This window comes from Homarus americanus, unplaced genomic scaffold (genome assembly GCF_018991925.1).
Source record: "Homarus americanus isolate GMGI-L3 unplaced genomic scaffold, GMGI_Hamer_2.0 scaffold1225, whole genome shotgun sequence".
NCBI lineage: Eukaryota > Metazoa > Arthropoda > Malacostraca > Decapoda > Nephropidae > Homarus > Homarus americanus.
Window position 1 is genome coordinate 155342 of NW_024722188.1, and position 18439 is coordinate 173780.

At 40.0% G+C, this 18439-nt stretch overlaps 1 protein-coding gene across 1 annotated transcript in view; it reads left to right on the forward strand.

Annotated features, from left to right (window-relative positions):
* The window catches only part of LOC121862228 (Werner syndrome ATP-dependent helicase homolog), a 64458-nt gene that overhangs the window by 22373 nt on the left and 23646 nt on the right, over nt 1-18439 (forward strand). The window contains exons 4-5 of the mRNA XM_042360316.1: nt 11024-11164; nt 12702-12816. Coding sequence (XP_042216250.1) covers nt 11024-11164; nt 12702-12816 — 256 coding nt within the window. The remainder of the gene's footprint in view (nt 1-11023; nt 11165-12701; nt 12817-18439) is intronic.

Sequence of the window (18439 nt, forward strand, 5' to 3'; positions counted from 1 at the left end):
GTGTTGTTGAGGGGTATGTATGGGGTGTGAGTGTGTGTTGTTAGAGGGCATGGGGGGTGTGTGTGTCTTGGAGGGTATGTATGGGGGTGTGTGTGTTGTTGGAGAGTATGTATGGGGGTGTGTGTGTTGTTGGAGGTTGGGTGAGGGTATGTATGGGGGTGTGTGTGTGTTGTTAGAGGGTATGTATGGGGGGTGTGTGTGTTGTTGGAGTGTGTGTGTGTGTTGTTGAGTAGTGTATGGGGGAGTGTGTGTGTGTGTTGCTGAGGGGTGTGTGTTGTTGAGGGTATGTATGGGTGTGTTGAGGTATGTATGGGGGTGTGTGTGTTGTTGAAAGTATGTATGTGTGTGTTGTTGAGGGTATGTATGGGGGGTGGGAGGCATGGTGAGGGATTGTGTGTGTTGTTGGAGGGTATGTATGGGGGGTGTGTGAGGGGTGTGTTGTTGGAGGGATGTATGGGGGTGTGTGTGTTGTTGGAGGGCATGCATGGGGGTGTGTGTGTTGTTGGAGGGTGATGTATGGGGGTGTGTGTTGAGGTAGGGGTGTGTGTGTTGTTGAGGGGTATGTATGGGGTGTGTGTGTTGTTGAGGGCATGTATGGGGGGTGTGTGTTGTTGAGGGTATGATGGGGTGTGTGTGTTGTTGATATGTATGGGGGTGTGTGTGTTGTTGAGGGTGTATGGGGGGTGTGTGTGTTGTTGAGGGTATGTATGGGGGTGTGTGTGTTGTTGGAGGGCATGTATGGGGGTGTGTGGTTGAGGGGTATGTGGGTGTGTTGTTGGAGGGTATGATGGGGGTGTGTGTGTTGTTGAGGTATGTATGGGGGGTGTGTGTTGTTGAGTGGGTATGTATGGGGGGGTGTGTGTTGTTGAGTGGGTATGTATGGGGGGTGTGTGTTGTTGAGGGCATGTATGGGGGTGTGTGTGTTGTTGAGGGTATGTATGGGGGTGTGTGTGTTGTTGGAGGGGAATGTATGGGGTGTGTGTGTTGTTGGAGGGTATGTATGGGGTGTGTGTGTTGTTGGAGGGTATGTATGGGGGGTGTGTGTTTGTTGAGGTATGTATGGGGGTGTGTGTTGTTGAGGATGTATGGGGGGGTGTGTGTGTTGTTGAGGGTATGTATGGGGTGTGTGTGTTGTTGGAGGGTATGTATGGGGGTGTGTTGTTGGAGGGTATGTATGGGGGTGTGTGTGTTGTTGATGGGTATGTATGGGGGTGTGTGTGTTGTTGGAGGGTATGTATGGGGGTGTGTGTGTTGTTGAGAGGTATGTATGGGGTGTGTGTGTGTGTTGTTGAGGGTATGTATGGGGTGTGTGTGTGTTGTTGGAGGTATGTATGGGGGGGTGTGTGTGTGTTGTTGGAGGGTATGTATGGGGGGTGTGTGTTGTTGGAGGGTATGTATGGGGGGTGTGTGTTGTTGAGGGTGTATGGGGGGTGTGTGTTGTTGGTGGGATGTATGTGGGGGGTGTGTTGTTGAGGTATGTATGGGGGTGTGTGTTGTTGGAGGGTATGTATGGGGGTGTGTGTGTTGTTAGAGGGTATGTATGGGGGGTGTGTGTGTTGTTGGAGGGTATGTATGGGGTGTGTGTGTGTGTTGTTGAGGGTATGTATGGGGTGTGTGTGTGTTGTTGAGAGGTAGTGTATGGGGGTGTGTGTGTTGTTGAGGGTATGTATGGGGGGTGTGTGTTGTTGAGGGGATGTATGTGTGTTGTTGAGGGTATGTATGGGGTGTGTGTGTTGTTGAGGGTATGTATGGGGGGTGTGTGTTGTTAGAGGGTATGTATGGGGTGTGTGTGTGTTGTTGGAGGGGTATGTATGGGGGTGTGTGTGTTGTTGAGGGTATGTATGGGGGTGTGTGTGTGTTGTTGAGAAGTATGTATGGGGGTGTGTGTTGTTGAGGGTATGTATGGGGGGTGTGTGTTGTTGGAGGGTATGTATGGGGTGTGTGTGTTGTTGGAGGGTATGTATGGGGGGTGTGTGTGTTGTTGAGGGTAGTATGGGGTGTGTGTGTGTTGTTGGAGGGTAGTATGTGTGTGTGTTGTTGGAGGGTATGTATGGGGGTGTGTGTGTTGTTGAGGTATGTATGGGGTGTGTGTGTTGTTGGAGGGTATGTATGGGGGGTGTGTGTGTTGTTGGAGGGTATGTATGGGGTGTGTGTGTGTTGTTGAGTGGGTATGTATGGGGGTGTGTGTGTGTTGTTGGAGGTATGTATGGGGGTGTGTGTGTGTTGTTGGAGGGTATGTATGGGGGTGTGTGTGTGTTGTTGAGATATGTATGGGGGGTGTGTGTGTGTTGTTGAGTGGAAGTATGTATGGGGGGTGTGTGTGTGTGTTGTTGGAGGGTATGTATGGGGGTGTGTGTTGTTGAGTGGGCATGTATGGGGGTGTGTGTGTTGTTGAGGGTGTATGGGGGTGTGTGTTGTTGATATGTATGGGGGGTGTGTGTGTTGTTGGAGGGGTATGTGGGGGTGTGTGTTGGAGGGGGTATGGGGGTGTGTGTGTGTTGTTGGAGGGTATGGGGGTGTGTGTTGTTGGAGGGCATGGGGTGTGTGTGTTGTTGAGGGTATGTATGGGGGGTGTGTGTGTTGTTGAGGGTGTGTATGGGGGTGTGTGTGTTGTTGGAGGGATGTATGGGGGTGTGTGTGTTGTTGAGGGTATGTATGGGGTGTGTTGTTGGAGGGTATGTATGGGGGGGTGTGTGTTGTTGGAGGGTATGTATGGGGTTGTGTGTGTTGTTGGAGTGTATGTATGGGGGGGGCGTGTGTGTGTGGTTGTTGGAGTGTGTGTGTGTGTAATAATAATAAAAATTAATAATTAACTGTTTATAGAAAGAGCATGGCAGCCGGAAGGCTGAAAATATGCAGTTACATAATTTGGGAATGGGTCTCTTGATTTACAAATAATATACAAGTAACATAAATGATACAAATATGATATATAATAACTAGGTGGGGAGAAGCTCAAACTACAGGGCATTTCAACATAGTGACAGTGCAAAAAGTAAGATTGACTGGGAATGAATACACTGGTTGATTGCATGTTTTGATAATTTTTTCAATGGTTGGGACTGGCTGTTCTTAGCGATTGTCTGTGCTCTCAAGTGGGCTGGATGCGGTTAGGTGTCGATCAGCAATTCTCGGCGAGGAATCTCAGGTAGTAGGAGCCGCCGGTACGAGGATGGTGCAGAAGCCACAATTTGCAGATGAGGTCGTGGTGATGGTCAGTGAGAGCCGAGAGGGTCAGTGTGTTGAGTGCTTCTTGATATGTGGAGTAGGAAGGGGAAGAATCTTGCATGCCCTGTTTACGCAGTGGCATTTAAGAAGGAAGACCAGGTAGGGAGGCATAGGTGAGCTTGGGAAGTATGAATGTTGAGTAAACACCGAGAAGCTCGGGGCAGGAACCCGAGGACTTGAGTCATGGAGGAGGTGGAGATGGAAACTGAAGGATTTGACAACTTCACTGACGTGGTGGTTTCCAATTTAGTTTGTTGTCTATGGTGACGCCGAGGAGCTTAGGGACTACAACCTGGAGTGTGTTGGGGGTGTGTGTGATGTTGGGTGGTGTGATTTTGGAGGGGGTGTGTGTGGGTGGTGATGGTGTAGGTGTTGTGGGGTGTGGGTGATGTAGGTGTTGTGGGGTGTGGGTGATGGTGGGTGTGGGTGATGGGGTGGGTGGTGTTGAAGGTGTGTGTGGGTGGTTGTTGGAGGGTGTGTGTGTGTGTGATGTGTTGGTGGTGTTGGTGTGTGTAGCACAGTGTGGGTAATGTGGGCTGCGAGTGGGGAAGTCAAACCTTTGGTGGGGGGTGAGTGGAGGGTCATGCGGTCAGTTCCTCACTCAAGCGTAATTGAGGTAGGAGATGAATTTGATATCATAATGATCCTTAATAAATTCTCACCAAACGTTTCAATAAGATATCCTTAAACGAAATATTTCGATATGATATAATGATGGAATTCCAATTTTTTTACAAAAAAAAGAAATTTTGATAACGAAATAATAAAAATCAGTTCTAATTTCGTTAAACACCAATTTTTCTTATGAAAATAATCTTGAAAACTTTATCTAAAAGCTTGATTAAATAAATATATTACAAAAAAAACTATATGATACTGGCATGAATAGAGTTGTGTTACAGCAAAGACAGTGTAGTATTTTCTAAGAGTAAACGCTGCAGCTTGTAGGAGCTTATATTTACGCAAACGCCACTGTTCATACTGTAAACATAATAATGTATACAGTGGGGTATGCTATAATGAATCTAATTGGTTCTAGAACCTCGTTCATATAGCATTTGTTTGTTATAGGAATAATCCGTTCCAGGCCCCTAAATACAACCACTTAACACTGAAAAATTTCTGTGGAAATTTTAAAAAATACAGTACATTATCTTACCTTAGTGTTGTTCAGCATGCAGGACAGGAGGCAGAGGAGGAGGGGGGAGGAGAATTATGGAGAAGAGGTGGAAGAGAGGAGTCATCCTTCCTAGCCCTCTTTTTGGTGACTGTCTACAGGCACTTTGTCTGTTTATTTATAATTTCTTTCATAGTTTCTGGTTATTAGCTTTCTACTCGCTTTTGACGATTCATTGTTACAATTGTACACTTGTATAACAAAATAGTTATAAAAAAACACGAATTTCACATCAAAAGACGAAATTTCAACAAGTTCAGTGGTGCACTGACTACAATAATGAAACCAATATGGCGCCTGACGCTCTTGCTGTGAGCCGCGGTACAACAATATTCATGCGCCAGACGAAATAGTCCCGTATTCATCCGTGTTCGTTGTAGGAGTTGTGTTCGTGATAGCATTCTCAATTTTATAGGTAAAACCGTTCGTTATAGGAATATTCGTAGTAGAATCCGTTCGTTATAGCATACCCCACTGTACTACTGTATATATTGTACTCGCCAGTAGATCCTGTCATCTTTAGCCTAGAGTAGGCAGACACTTTGTTAAACTCACTGTAATATATAACTGTAATCACATCTTAACACTTGTGATGGAGGTTGGATGGGAGATTATTGGGTCATGTTACTTACCTGACCTGATGCAATGTTAGGTCATCCATTGTTGGGTGGGGGATTAGTGGGTCTTATGACCTGAAGATGTCTTGAATGACATTATTTTTTACCGAGGAGGTATATACATAGTACTGTACTGTATATGAAGGGTACATGTATTAATAAGCACAGATTATTACAGTACCTTATCTTTACTAATTAATGGAGAACAAATAAACAATATTGTATCATGAATGAGGCAGTATTTACTGACAAACAATCAGTGAGACGACCCTTTGCATGGGGGAGGGGGGTGGTCACATTTCAATGGATCCTTCTCTCTCTTCCTCACAACATTTGTTATAAACTTATATTTGTGTTAGAGAGATGTATTTGATACAATAATGGCGAATAAATTCTCTGAGATGTTTCCAATATGATCAGTGGCGTAGCTAGAGTGTGTGGCACTGGCTCCTCCTGAGTTGCCCCCTGTGACCCTACAAAAATACATATTGCACAGTGACTCACTCTTTTATATATATATATATATATATATATATATATATATATATATATATATATATATATATATATATATATATATATATATATATATATATATATATATATATATATATATATATATATATATATATATTAAATAGTTTGCCTTACTGTTGTCAGACAAAAGCCACCCCGATCAAAGTAGGGGGCTTTTGTCTGGGTGGCTTTCGTCTGGGGGGCTTTTGTCTGGGTGGCTTTTGTCGGGGGGGCTTTTGTCTGTACCCCAGTGAGGATAGTGTCTTAGTATAAAATCACAATGCTGTGAAACAAAATCTTAATATTTAATATCAGTACCGCAGCAAAAGTCACATCAATATTTTTTAACCAATAATTTAATATTTCTTACCTTATAGTATTATGTCTTCCAACGAAGTAAATAACTGGATCGAAAACACAAGAGAACTTAAAAGTCGTCTAGCCTCCCCTCGTCTTGTCACGATGGAGACTTGTGGAGAACTGAAGTGAATTGCTTGTAACTGGTGGATTGGTCGGCTGTACATGAACTGATATGACCCGAGACTGCATGGTTTTGCAGCTACTGGAGACGTTAATTCTTCCCTTTGTATCGGCGGCAAGTTAATCCTCGTCGTGTCTGACCTAACACCTGACCCACACCACATGAGCTCACTGGCGTACTTGTTTGAAGTTGTTTCCTTAATCCTCAACAGGTTACAGGTTGTGTGTGGCGGGGTGGGGGGCGCATAGCAAGGGTGTACGTAGCTCATGACGTGGCCGTGATGATGTGGGTCAGGTGTTAGGTCAGACACGACAAGGATTAACTTGCCGCCGATACAAAGGGAAGGATTAACGTCTCCAGTAGCTGCAGATATGGGTGATGAGCAGACCCAAAAGTGCAGCCCCCAAAAGTGCGCCCGGGGCGTGACCGCCGCCCCCCCCTAGCTACGCTAGTGAATATGATATCCTTAAATGTCAAGCTGAATAATAAGGTAAAAAATAAGTATTTTACTGTACGTATATGAAGGGTACTGGTATTAATAAGCTCAAATTATTACACTTTTTATCCCCAAGTCTCTTTGTACAGGACTAAACAAAGATTTTATTTAAAATACTTTGTAACATTTGATATCATAATATTCTGATCACTGGGGCTAAATTTACAGATTTTTCCCTGTGAAAAAGCCATAATTTTGAGCAGCATATTACTGTACTCATTTTGTACTCAAATATACTATGCTAAAGGACTAAAAATTTTATCTCTTGTGCAAAATATGGGATGTTTATACTCACATTAATTGCTATCTTGCAAGAATTCCAGCAATACAAGTCATATTCTACTAAATCAAGTCTGTGAAATTTTGAGAGAAAACTTTAACGCCCATATTATTAAACGACATTTTCCCTTGAAGAGGTTCGTCGTGTTTCAACCCGAGTTTTAAACTAATTGAGTCCTGAGGGACACCGCAGTACAGTACTTAATGGGGTGGTGTGGCGGTAAAATTAACTAATTCCAATAAAATTAATTTATAATATTGGAATTAGTTAATTTTACCGCTACACCACCCCGTTAAGTACAGTACTGCGGTGTCCCTCAGGACTCATTTAGTTTAAAACTCAGGTTGAAACATGACGACCCTCCTCAAGGGAAGATGTTGTTTAATAATACGGGCGTAGGCCTTGAGCAACCTTCATCCCATTAATCCCCTACTGGTTGGGAGGTGGAGTGTTAACAGCCAGGAGGGGAGATTAACACATAATTAGTTGTCAGTGGCTCAAGGATTATAAAAGGCAGGGAGTTTAAGTATTTTACTTATAAAATGGCACTGACTTGACTTAGCAGAATATAACTTGCATTGCTGGAATTCTTGCAAGATAGCAATTAATATGAGTATAAACATCCCATAGTTTGCACTAGACATAAAACTTTTAGTATTTAACTTAGTACATTTGAGTACAGGTTGTGATAATTTATACAGTTGTTCAGCAGTTGTGGTTGCAGTTGCAAAGTTTTGTGACATCACTAGTGTATAATGTGTCCCCATATGCCCTGGTTTATTCGATGATCAGTTGTCTAAGTGCAAAAGTAGCCAAATCGAGCTATCATGTATTAATTAATTTTAAAATATAAATTATAAAGTAAAATGTTATAAGACAATGGTTTAGTAGTGCTGTTAATGTGTGTGCTGTGTAAGTGTTTAGGCATGTCACCTCACCACCTGACTCCATCACCTCACCCTTTGCCTCGTTAGCTCAGCTCAGAATTACATTGATTTATTACTGCATTATTTTACATTTTTAGTAATTTATGTACATTTAAAGAAATATTTATATTTGTACAGTAATTATAAATAAACCCATAGCAGAAAAATCCAGCGTTACCCAAGCCATTGGTTTTCCCACCCATGCACCAACCATGTGAGTATGTGGCTAAACATGATGCAAACTTTCATAACACAGGGAACACTTGTCCCCGGGCCCTGAGCAGAAAGGTTTGGAGTGATTCTCTTGCAATTTTCTCAGATGTTCTGGTAATTGTGCATTATTTCATAATCAATATTTTCTCCGAGACCCAGAAATAAAAATTTGGATAGATTTAAAAATTTTTTTTTAACAATTTTCAGAAAATGCTCCTGATTTTCAACACCGGAATTTGTTCCAAACTTGGGATTTAGGGAATTTTCCAGAAAAATTATGAGCATAGTATTTGAATTCCAGCTATTAGAGAGTTCTGGGTATGAGGGATTCTGGTTAACGGAGATATTATTTATACAGGCAGCCCCTGCGTTACGGAAGCCCAGGTTACGGAATTTCGCTCTTACGGAACTTGTAAATTATGACCGATACTTTCGCATTACGGCCCGTAAATCTGCCCTCACGGAAATTGGGGTAAATTTTAACAATTTAAAAAAAAATCACTATATAAAATTATAATTTTTTGTATAAAATGATAATTTGTTTGGTGTGGATTTCTTGGTGTTTGCTACCGCCAAGCGTGGCATCGCCACGAGGAGCCAATTTTCCAGGGACGGAACCCTTTCTGTAACGCGGGGGATGCCTGTACATGTTCCCTAATCATGCTTTACACCCTTAGCACCTTCGTAGGGTTGGTTAGAATACATTCCTAGTATAGCAGCCTTTTTCAATCATGCTAATGAGCCTTCTACCCATGCTAAACCAAAATTGGTCACAGATTGGTGATGTTGATGATAATGAATTTGGAACATATGAATTTTTTCCCTTCTTCTCGTCTACCTGAATTTTTACTCTGGGCTGACTTGGGAACCATCAGGTCCTTGACCATTTTCAGCCTTTGACCAATACATGAAATATGTTTCTTCATTGATCCATTGGGATATCTTTTATATTAGCCTTTTTGAGATTGTTGTAATGACAAAAAAATAAATTTAAGATGTAAATTACACAAACACCATAGTATGGGTGTGACTCATGTAGGTTAGGCTCCAGGCCATCATGTGAACCTTTGACATGGCATAATTGTGAAAGTGTATGGTTCCCCTAACAACTGAATTTTACATGTTGAGCCTGTATTATTCATAGCAATTTTCAGTTTAATTATAGGTGAAATTGGCTTTTGTGGGTTGGCTTGCGAATCTTAATACCATTTATAACATTGTGTCAATAAGAAATTTTAGAACACAACCAGTTACTGTCCTGGAGACTTTCAGTGCCTCTAGAGTATATATTAATATTATGTATTTACTCTGTTGTTTACTCAATTTTTTACATTACAGTATTACCCCGCTTAACGCGCTTTCACTTAACGCGTTTTCGCATATACGCGGTGCCTTGCCAAAGCTGAACTTTCACTTAACGCGGCATTTTTCATCATATACGCGGTGAGTGTGGTGAGTGTCGGTGAGTGTCGGTGAGTGTCCGGCTCGAGAGCTATTTTTAGATTCGCACCACCCCCCACCCGCCACCCTGCCTGACTGCCTGTTTTAGCTCATAAAATTCATACAAATTACCCAGCCAGAATATAATTTACATTGCTGGAATTCTTATAATTTGGTGATCATTTTGAATATAAACAACATATATTTTGCATTAAACATACAATTTTTAGATAAAAATTGTTCTCTAGGTAATTATGTTATCTTTTGTCCAAAATATATGACATTTATATTCAAAATATTCCTGGTCTTACAAGGAATCCAGCAATGTCAATTATATTATCCTAACTTTAGTTTGAGGTATTATTTATTAAAATTTAGTGGTTATCCCACACATCTCCTTGGGACGGTTGGTGGGGGGTGGGGGAGGGAGGGACCGACCGACCGACCATCTGTTACCCTGTGAAGAATTATTTTTTTTTTTAACTGAAGATATTTGTTTTAGCTCATAAAATTCATACAAATTACCCGGTCAGAATATAATTTACATTGCTGGAATTCTTATAATTTGGTGATCATTTTGAATATAAACAACATATATTTTGCATTAAACATACAATTTTTAGATAAAAATTGTTCTCTAGGTAATTATGTTATCTTTTGTCCAAAATATATGACATTTATATTCAAAATATTCCTGGTCTTACAAGGAATCCAGCAATGTCAATTATATTATCCTAACTTTAATCTGAGGTATTATTTAATACTAAATGTTAAAAACTCTTGAATGGAGGATTGGTGGGGGGTGGGGGGAGGGTTGGGACTGACCACGCGGTTGGAAGAGGGGGGGAAGGCAAGGTGGGGTACTTTGATTGACAGATAGTGTCGAAGAATATTTTTTTTTTTTTATTAACTGAAGATATTTGTTTTAGCTCATAAAATTCATACAAATTATCCGGCCAGAATATAATTTACATTGCTGGAATTCTTACAATTTGCTGATCATTTTGAATATAAACATCATAGATTTTGCATTAGACATACAAATTTTAGATGTAAAGTTTATTCTGAGTAAATATGTTATCTTTTGTGAAAAATATATGACATTTATATTCAAAATATTCCTGGTCTTACAAGGAATCCAGCAATGTCAATTATATTATCCTAACTTTAGTTTGAGGAATTATTTATTACTATACCTGGTTTTCCCCCAAAAATTTCTCAGAGGGAAGAGCCAGTGAGTGTAGTGTGAGAAGAGGGGGAGGGAGTTGAGTCCATTATTTGAATGGACATTAACTTGGGGACTGTATTTCTCTATTTCTCTTAAGTATTAATTGTGTGCATGTACCATCATAAAATTAAGATGTTATTTTTACTACAACATAGTTATTTGTCGTCAAAAAGTGGAGTTTGGGGGTCGGGCTGGGTTCTATTGGAATTAATCCCATATGTTCTGTTATTCACTTAACGCGGTTTTCACTTAACGTGGGACCCTCTGGGTTCAATTGACCGCGTTAAGTGGGGTACAACTGTAATATTTTTATAAGGGGAAACTGGTAATATTCTTTCACACCACAAACACCCCTTCAATTTGTAACATAAAGTGAATGGATATTAAAGACTTATCTAACATTAAATACTTTTTATTCTAGGGTAAAGACAATTGTGTAGTGATGGCAACTGGATATGGAAAAAGTCTGTGCTATCAGTTCCCAGCAGTGTACAGTGGTGGAGTAGCAGTAGTAGTATCTCCACTGATTTCTCTTATGCAGGACCAGGTGTTGGCTCTGAAGGTAAGCAGCGAGTGTACTTGTGTGGTAAATATTTTGGGTTACTGGGCTTGTGATTAATTAGGCATGGCTGTGGAACAGTAGTATGAAAGGCATAGTGCTTGTAAGTGATTAATTTTTAACTGTTAGTGGGTTTAAGGGGAGCGTCCAGCTGAAGCACAAAATTCGTTAATAATTGATAAATCAATTTCCTGTCAGCAATTAAGGACACCAGATACATTGTTGCTATACCCCTGAATCAGTTCTGCCTAATCCCTAATCCCTGATACCTGATTTTTACATTATATTTTTATAAATTTTCAAAATCCTATTTCTCCATAATTTTTTGCTAGATTATGTTGAAATTCTTGTGGAGTATAGGCAATTCATTCCTCTTGAACATGACATAAATATTTCTGATTTTTGCTTTTCTATTGAGTGCATAAATTTTTTTCCTAACTTACCATTTTTTCCTCCAAATATTTCTAAAGATAAATCAGCAAATAATAAACCAAGCCAAATATAAAGAAAATCTATATGTTCAGCTATGCACAATATGTTATTCTACTACTTATTTTTTTTGTTATTAGAATCGGCCCATTAATGGCTGAGACTTAGGAATTTGAAGGTTAGAAAAACTCTTTCTGAGATACGAGCCTCTCCCTTTCTACTTTTGTGTGTAACTGCGGTGTACAAGACTCTGGTCCTACTACTAGTTAGCTGAGAAAGTTGCCAAATACTAATTTTTACCAAGTGATTGGTACAATATTACTTTCTACAGCCTTTGCTACATAAACAAAAGGGTCCTCTTAATGAAGGGGGTAGAACAATTATGCATAGCTACATAAATTTAACGAATTATGCAATCAAAATACGCCAGCAGATAGCCATAGGCAACAGCTATCCTCAGGGAATTTTTCTGGATAATTTCGTAATTTTCTGATTTTCATTGTATTTTCAGCTAGACGCTCCCCATAACCTTATATCATCCTAACTTATTTGGGTACGCTCTTTTAATCATTTTCCTTTTCCTTCCATGACTGATTTTGTATAGGTTTCTTGGTTTATATTCTAAGACTGTAGATTGTAATTTGTGACTTGACTCTAAAATCCATTTTTGTAATTGAAAGAGAGTAGATAGCTCATTTGTCCAGTCTTCTTGTGTGGAGCAGCAGCACCAAGATTTAGCTTGATAAGAACACTGATGGCTGGTTGATACCTAGAATGATATTTTCTGTGATTGATGATGACAAAGAATGGTCATTAGAGTGATTATTTAAAAGCTCTTAAGTCTTCATGGCCTTAACGAGCAGCATCCACATCTTTAGGAAATCCTTTTCCCCCAGGAAATTAAGGATTGGGCTATACAGTAGGTAGAAAGATAATATCATAAAAGCACTACCATTGTGCTCTGGCACTTTCAGTTTGAGAGAGGTGGCTTTCATGCCTATCCAGTCATTTTTTATCATGAAAAGGATTTTACAATTACATTGTATTCCCCAAATTCTGTTACAAAAACCGTAGCTAACTTGATGTTTAAAACATTTCCCTTTGTTTTCAGGCATGCAATATCCAAGCCTGCTTTCTTGGAAGTGCACAAAAAAATAGAGAGGTGTGTGCAGATATGCTTGCAGGTGTTTACAGAATCATTTATGTAACACCAGAATATGTTGATGGTAAGTTTGTTTTTCTTTTACATTCACACATTACATTTAATATTGTAAATACAGTAGATTGTTTACAATTGTTCCCACAGGAGAAGTGTTCTCTATAATTTAACCTGTCTTGAATGACTTGAGTATGCCTGGCAAATATTGGAAATTTCGGAAGCCAGTGAATCTCTAACCAATGGAGGCCGGGGTTAATCCAAAAATTAGCCATCTAGTGTACAACAATCTCGGTCCTTAAAAGGATATGAAGAAGCAGCGTAAGGCAGGTAGCCAATGAACCCTGGTTGTCACAGTTCACAGGCAACTTGCTCTTCACTTGCTTTGGCTCAGTTACAAAGTTTTAAGCAGGACCAACTTTATTACCAGCAACTGAACCTCACAGGCAAGATGCATGTCTCTGGACTGCATTTCATGGGAAAAGTTAAGTGTGAGGCCTCGTATGTTCATGAGAGGTTTCATATTAGGCTACTCAGTTCATAGAGGTCTGTCATTTTCACACCCGACTAACAGCAAGGGTCACTCAGGCACACTGATAAAAAGTATAGATAAAAAAAAGATGCAAATAATTTTAGTCTGCTTATAATTTAGTGAGTACTGTTTAAGTAAACCTCGAAGATCCGGACCCGGTAAATCCGGCTTTGGGAAAAAATGGGGGGGTTTTGGGCTAAGAAGCCTCCCTAAGAAGCATTCCCAAAACAGAGCAAAGAACATTTTAGGCCCGTGGGCGCTGGTTGACCAGTCAGTCGCGCTGGACACAGGTGCCCGAGGAGGTGGGAAACAAACAGTTGTCAATTGTTGTTTGTGGGAATATTTCATTCAGTCTAGTAATGATGCATTGTTTATTATTATGTTATCGTAGGTAAATTAGACTACAAGATATGTATTTCTTACGTATGGATTTCGATCGTACGCCTGGCGACTGGTACGGGTAAGGGGAGTGAGTGAGTGAGTGAGTCGAGTGGTTGCTAGTTGAGTGTCGTCTACACTTAACTCTCCTCCCTCCCTGCAATATTTCACTGGATTTACTGTTATTATTAGAGTTTACTGATACAATAATGCTTTATAGTGATTAATCATGGCATTGTAGCCAGGTTAGACTCGTCACTGCAACCACCAGGCTACTGGGCCAAGCTGTTAGGTGTTATGGTTGTTTTTTAACTCAAATTTTCGGGTAGATATTCGTAACTTTCTTCATCTATTTTTATTCATTAACATGCACACGCCATCCTAAATACATATTGTAAAAAAAGTAAAAGAAATAATTGTCCTAAAGGCAAACCTGTACTCAAATGTACAGTACAGTACTAAGTTAATAACTAATAATTTTATGTCTAGTGAAAAGTATGGGATGTTTGTACTCAAATTAATCACTATCTTACAAGAATTCCAGCAATGTAAGTTATATTCTGCTAAGTCAATTCAATGACATATTTTAAGCGAAAAACTTAACTCCCTATATTTGACTGATAACTACGCACTTGGTAATCTCCCTTCCCGGCTGTCAATATCTCGCCTCCCCCTCTCCCCTCCTCCCAGCCAGGGTTAAGGTAGTTTTAGGCTTTAAGTTTTATCTTATACAGTGTCAAAGACTAGACTTAGCAGAATGCAACTTGCATTGCTGGAATCCTTGCCTTGTACAGTATAAACATTGCATAGTTTGCACAAGAGATAAAAATTGTAGTCCTTTAGTGTAGTACATTTGAGTACAAAGTGAGTACAGTAATATATTGCTTAAAATTATGGCTTTTTCACAGGAAAAGGTCTTTATAACTAACCCCAGTGGTCAGCATATTATGTACTATATTTTTGGTGTTTTATATACTGTATCATTATTTATCATTTTTATACATTTACAGTCATGCGCCGGTTAACGTCCTAGATACGTTCTTGGAAACGTGACGTTAACCGAAATGGACGTTGTCCGATCATCACATAAACTTTGTATTTATATTTACGTGTATGTGGAATACAATATACGTACATATACACTTTTACTCTTAAATCACTACTGTAATGTGATACAGGTGATTAATTTTTATCTCTTGTGCAAAATACATGACGTTTATATTAAAATTATTCACTGTTTTACAAGGTTTCCAGCAACACTGGGCAGATGGGGGAGAGGGAGGGAGTGAGCGAGCGAGGGGGCGTGGGGGGAGGGGAGGGAGTGAGCGAGCGAGGGGGCGTGGGGGGAGGGGAGGTAGTACGTTTGACAGTTGGCACAGGCCCAGGTCTAACGTTTGTATATTTATCAGTTCTTAAGTGACTAAGCTTCTCTCTTATAAAAAGCCAGTGAATTGACCTGGGTGAATATAATTAACATTGTTGGGATTCGTGTAAGATGCTGATTAATTTGAATATAAACATGCTGTAATTTGCACTAGACATAACAATTTTAGTACCGTAATCAAATTAGTACATGTACACTCCAGCTTTGCACTAAGGTCATTTATTTCTTTTACGTTTTTATTAATATGGTGTGTGCATGTAAATGGATGAAAATAAATGAAGAAATTTATGTAAATCTACCCAAAAAACAGTTGAAAAAATTTATATTATAAAATGTACTACAGTATTGTACACTAATGTACTACTTTTTTATAGCTTAAGCAAATTATATGACGCTTATATTTAAATTAATCTCTGTCTTGCAAGGATTTCAGCAATGCAAATTATATTATCCTAACTTTAGTCTGGGATATTATATAAAATAAACATAAAGAAATCGCCAATCTTTTGTCTGGGAACACAAGGAGGGAGGTAGCCAGCAAGCGTGGGAAGAGGGGGGGGGGAGCAGGGGGGGTTGCGGAAGGTGAGGTGACAGAGTGTCTGGTGTTTGTTTATTTATTTGAGATAAGATGTGACAGTTGGCACTGAAGGCCTGGGTGTTTATTTATCATTACTTAAGAGTGACTAAGCTCTTTTCATAATTTGCCACCCAAACGACCTGGGTGAATATAACTTACATTGCTGGGATTCTTGTAAGATAGTGATTTATTGGAATACCTGTATAAACAATTTATATTTGCAATAGACATAACAATTTTAGTACATGTACAGTACAGGTTGGCACTTATGTCCATTGTTAACCGAGGGACCACTGTATTGCAGTGTACTTGTACTGTACAATATTGACTAAATTCACTAGATAACGTACACAACTAATGGTTGGTAAAACTTGTCAAGTAAGTGAGTGTCAAGTCTGTCAGTATGAGTGGCATGTGTGTGTGCTTGTGTCCCCCATCATAGGAGTCCGTTTTCTCTCGCTTCAGGACGCCGGAGTCTGTTTTCTCTTAATCTTAGAGTGCAGTGCACCAGAGACTTCGTTATTTCTCAGTAATGACACAGAATTTGAAATTGCAACCCCAATTTCAACTGGGGTTGCAATTGTTGAGGCAACTAGATATGCCTGATTACAGCAAATGTGTTATTGTCAATTTGTAGGTGAAAGATTTTATCCTCAATAGATGTAGGTTAACATTACACCTGGAGGCAAATGCTTACTAAAGCCTAAGGAAGGATATTCCTTTAACACATAATATCTTGCCAGTATGGGAAGGATCATCGTGTCTCCGTCAGGGGGTCATGGAGTGGTGGTCCAGCAGGCGTCACTGAAGTGTTTTTTTTTTTTTTTTTGGAGGGGGGGGCCACGGACGTATATGCGATCGGACGTTGTTCGGTTGGACGTTAACCGGCGCATGACTGTAGTACATTTTCTGGAAGATTTGGACAATCAGGGCCGGTATACACAAAACTTATCTGCTAATGACATATAGGCAGTCTCCAACTTATGACGGGGTTAGGGACCCAAATCCAGGTCGTAAGTCGAAAATGCGAAAATAATACATAGAAAATCTAAAATGGGTGTCTCTTTTTCTTCTCAGCACCACAAAACTCTCACTTTTACGCTTGCCAGCCATTTTAAATGGAAATAAAATTTTTTTTTGTCAGTACACAGCACAATCACTAACGTCGGGACTCAAAAATACAGTCAACCCTCACTTTACGCGGTCCCACTTTACGCGTTTCCACGTTTACGCGGTACCCTGCCGAACACGGAATGCTCACTTTCCGCGGTGTGTGTACCCTTTTACGCAGAGAGCGGCGCAAGCAGGGTGAGCACAAGGTCGCCCAGTCATCAAAAGATTACCGAGTTCTTCACCCGCCACCCACCACAGCCGGCCCAAGTCAGTGATAGTGAGGATATGGACTTATATGGACTTTGAGGGGTTTGACAAAGAGGCCCTGCAAGCCTCTGTGGTGGATAGTGATACAATTGATACAAGTGATACAGGTGAGGGCCAATAATCTGCCCTCTGCCTCGGAACCAACCCCCACCATCCCCGTGTGCCCAGCCATCTTTTCTACTAATGTAAGTGTTAAAAAACCTAATATTATTGATATTTCTCTTAATTATTAATTGTGTGTGCATACCATCATAAAATTAAGAAGTTATTTTTACTACAACGTAGGTATTGTGTCTGAAAAAGTGGAGTTTGGGGGTCGGCCCGGTCTCTATTTCAATTAATCCCATATGTTATGTTGTTCACTTTACGCGTTTCTCACTTTACGAGGGCCGCCGTGGGTTCAATTGACCGCGTAAAGTGAGGGTTCACTGTATGTAATTTAAAAAATATTTGGTACGACTGAGGCGGTCGTATGTCCGGGTGGTCGTAAGTCGAGTAGGTCGTAAGTCGAGGAGTACCTGTAATAGTTCTGTTAGCTAGCAGTAAAATTTAAAGGTTATACACAAAGGTTAACGTACAAACTTTTACTGCACAAACAGGTGTTTGTTAAGTACTGCTAAACAGCGCTAAGGATAGCAGGAGTTCATCATATAAAATGGTCTTATGGCTGAATAACCTCAATGAAGATTTATTTCAATATTTACTTTTATTTACTTTTTGATCATTAAAATACTAAATAAATCTAATCTATGTAGTTCGAAGGAGGATACATTAACCAAGGATAGTGATCAGTGGCTTGGCCCTGCCGTGCTGTTTGTAAACAAATGTTTTATTGAGGAGCAGACAAGATGAACATCACGGAAATAGAAGTCTCAACTCCAGGAAAGAAAAGGAAACCCAACTGGACAACAGACTGGACTTTATTATTGGTGGATGTCATTGAAGAGAAAAAGTTAATAATGTACTGTATTTCATGGCCGCTTCAAGCCTTTACTGAATAATAAAGACAAAAAGAGGGCATGGTTGGAAATCACCATGAGAGTCAATTGCTTTTTTTTTAATTTTTCTCTGGGTGAGTGGGAACTTTACAAACTAACAAAAAAATTTTGGTTCAGTTAGTGCATTCAGTGTCTGAGTTATAGTAAGGCTGATAGTAGGCTGAGTGGTTCCAAAATCATCACTGCTCCACAGTTGTATTCTTCCAGTCGCTAAATAATGCAAGGTTATGGCCACTTTTATCTCTGGGGTTAGAGCCCTATTCTTCCCAGTTTTACTTTGTAGTGTTTCCCTCACTAAATCAGTCACTGCCCTGATACCTGCATGGTCCAGTCGGTATTGCATTATGACTTCAGAATCACTATACTGTATTCATTAAATATATCTCTCCTTTCCTGACAAATGCGTTGCCGCCGCTGATGTTGTTGTTGGTTCGCCATGGTATC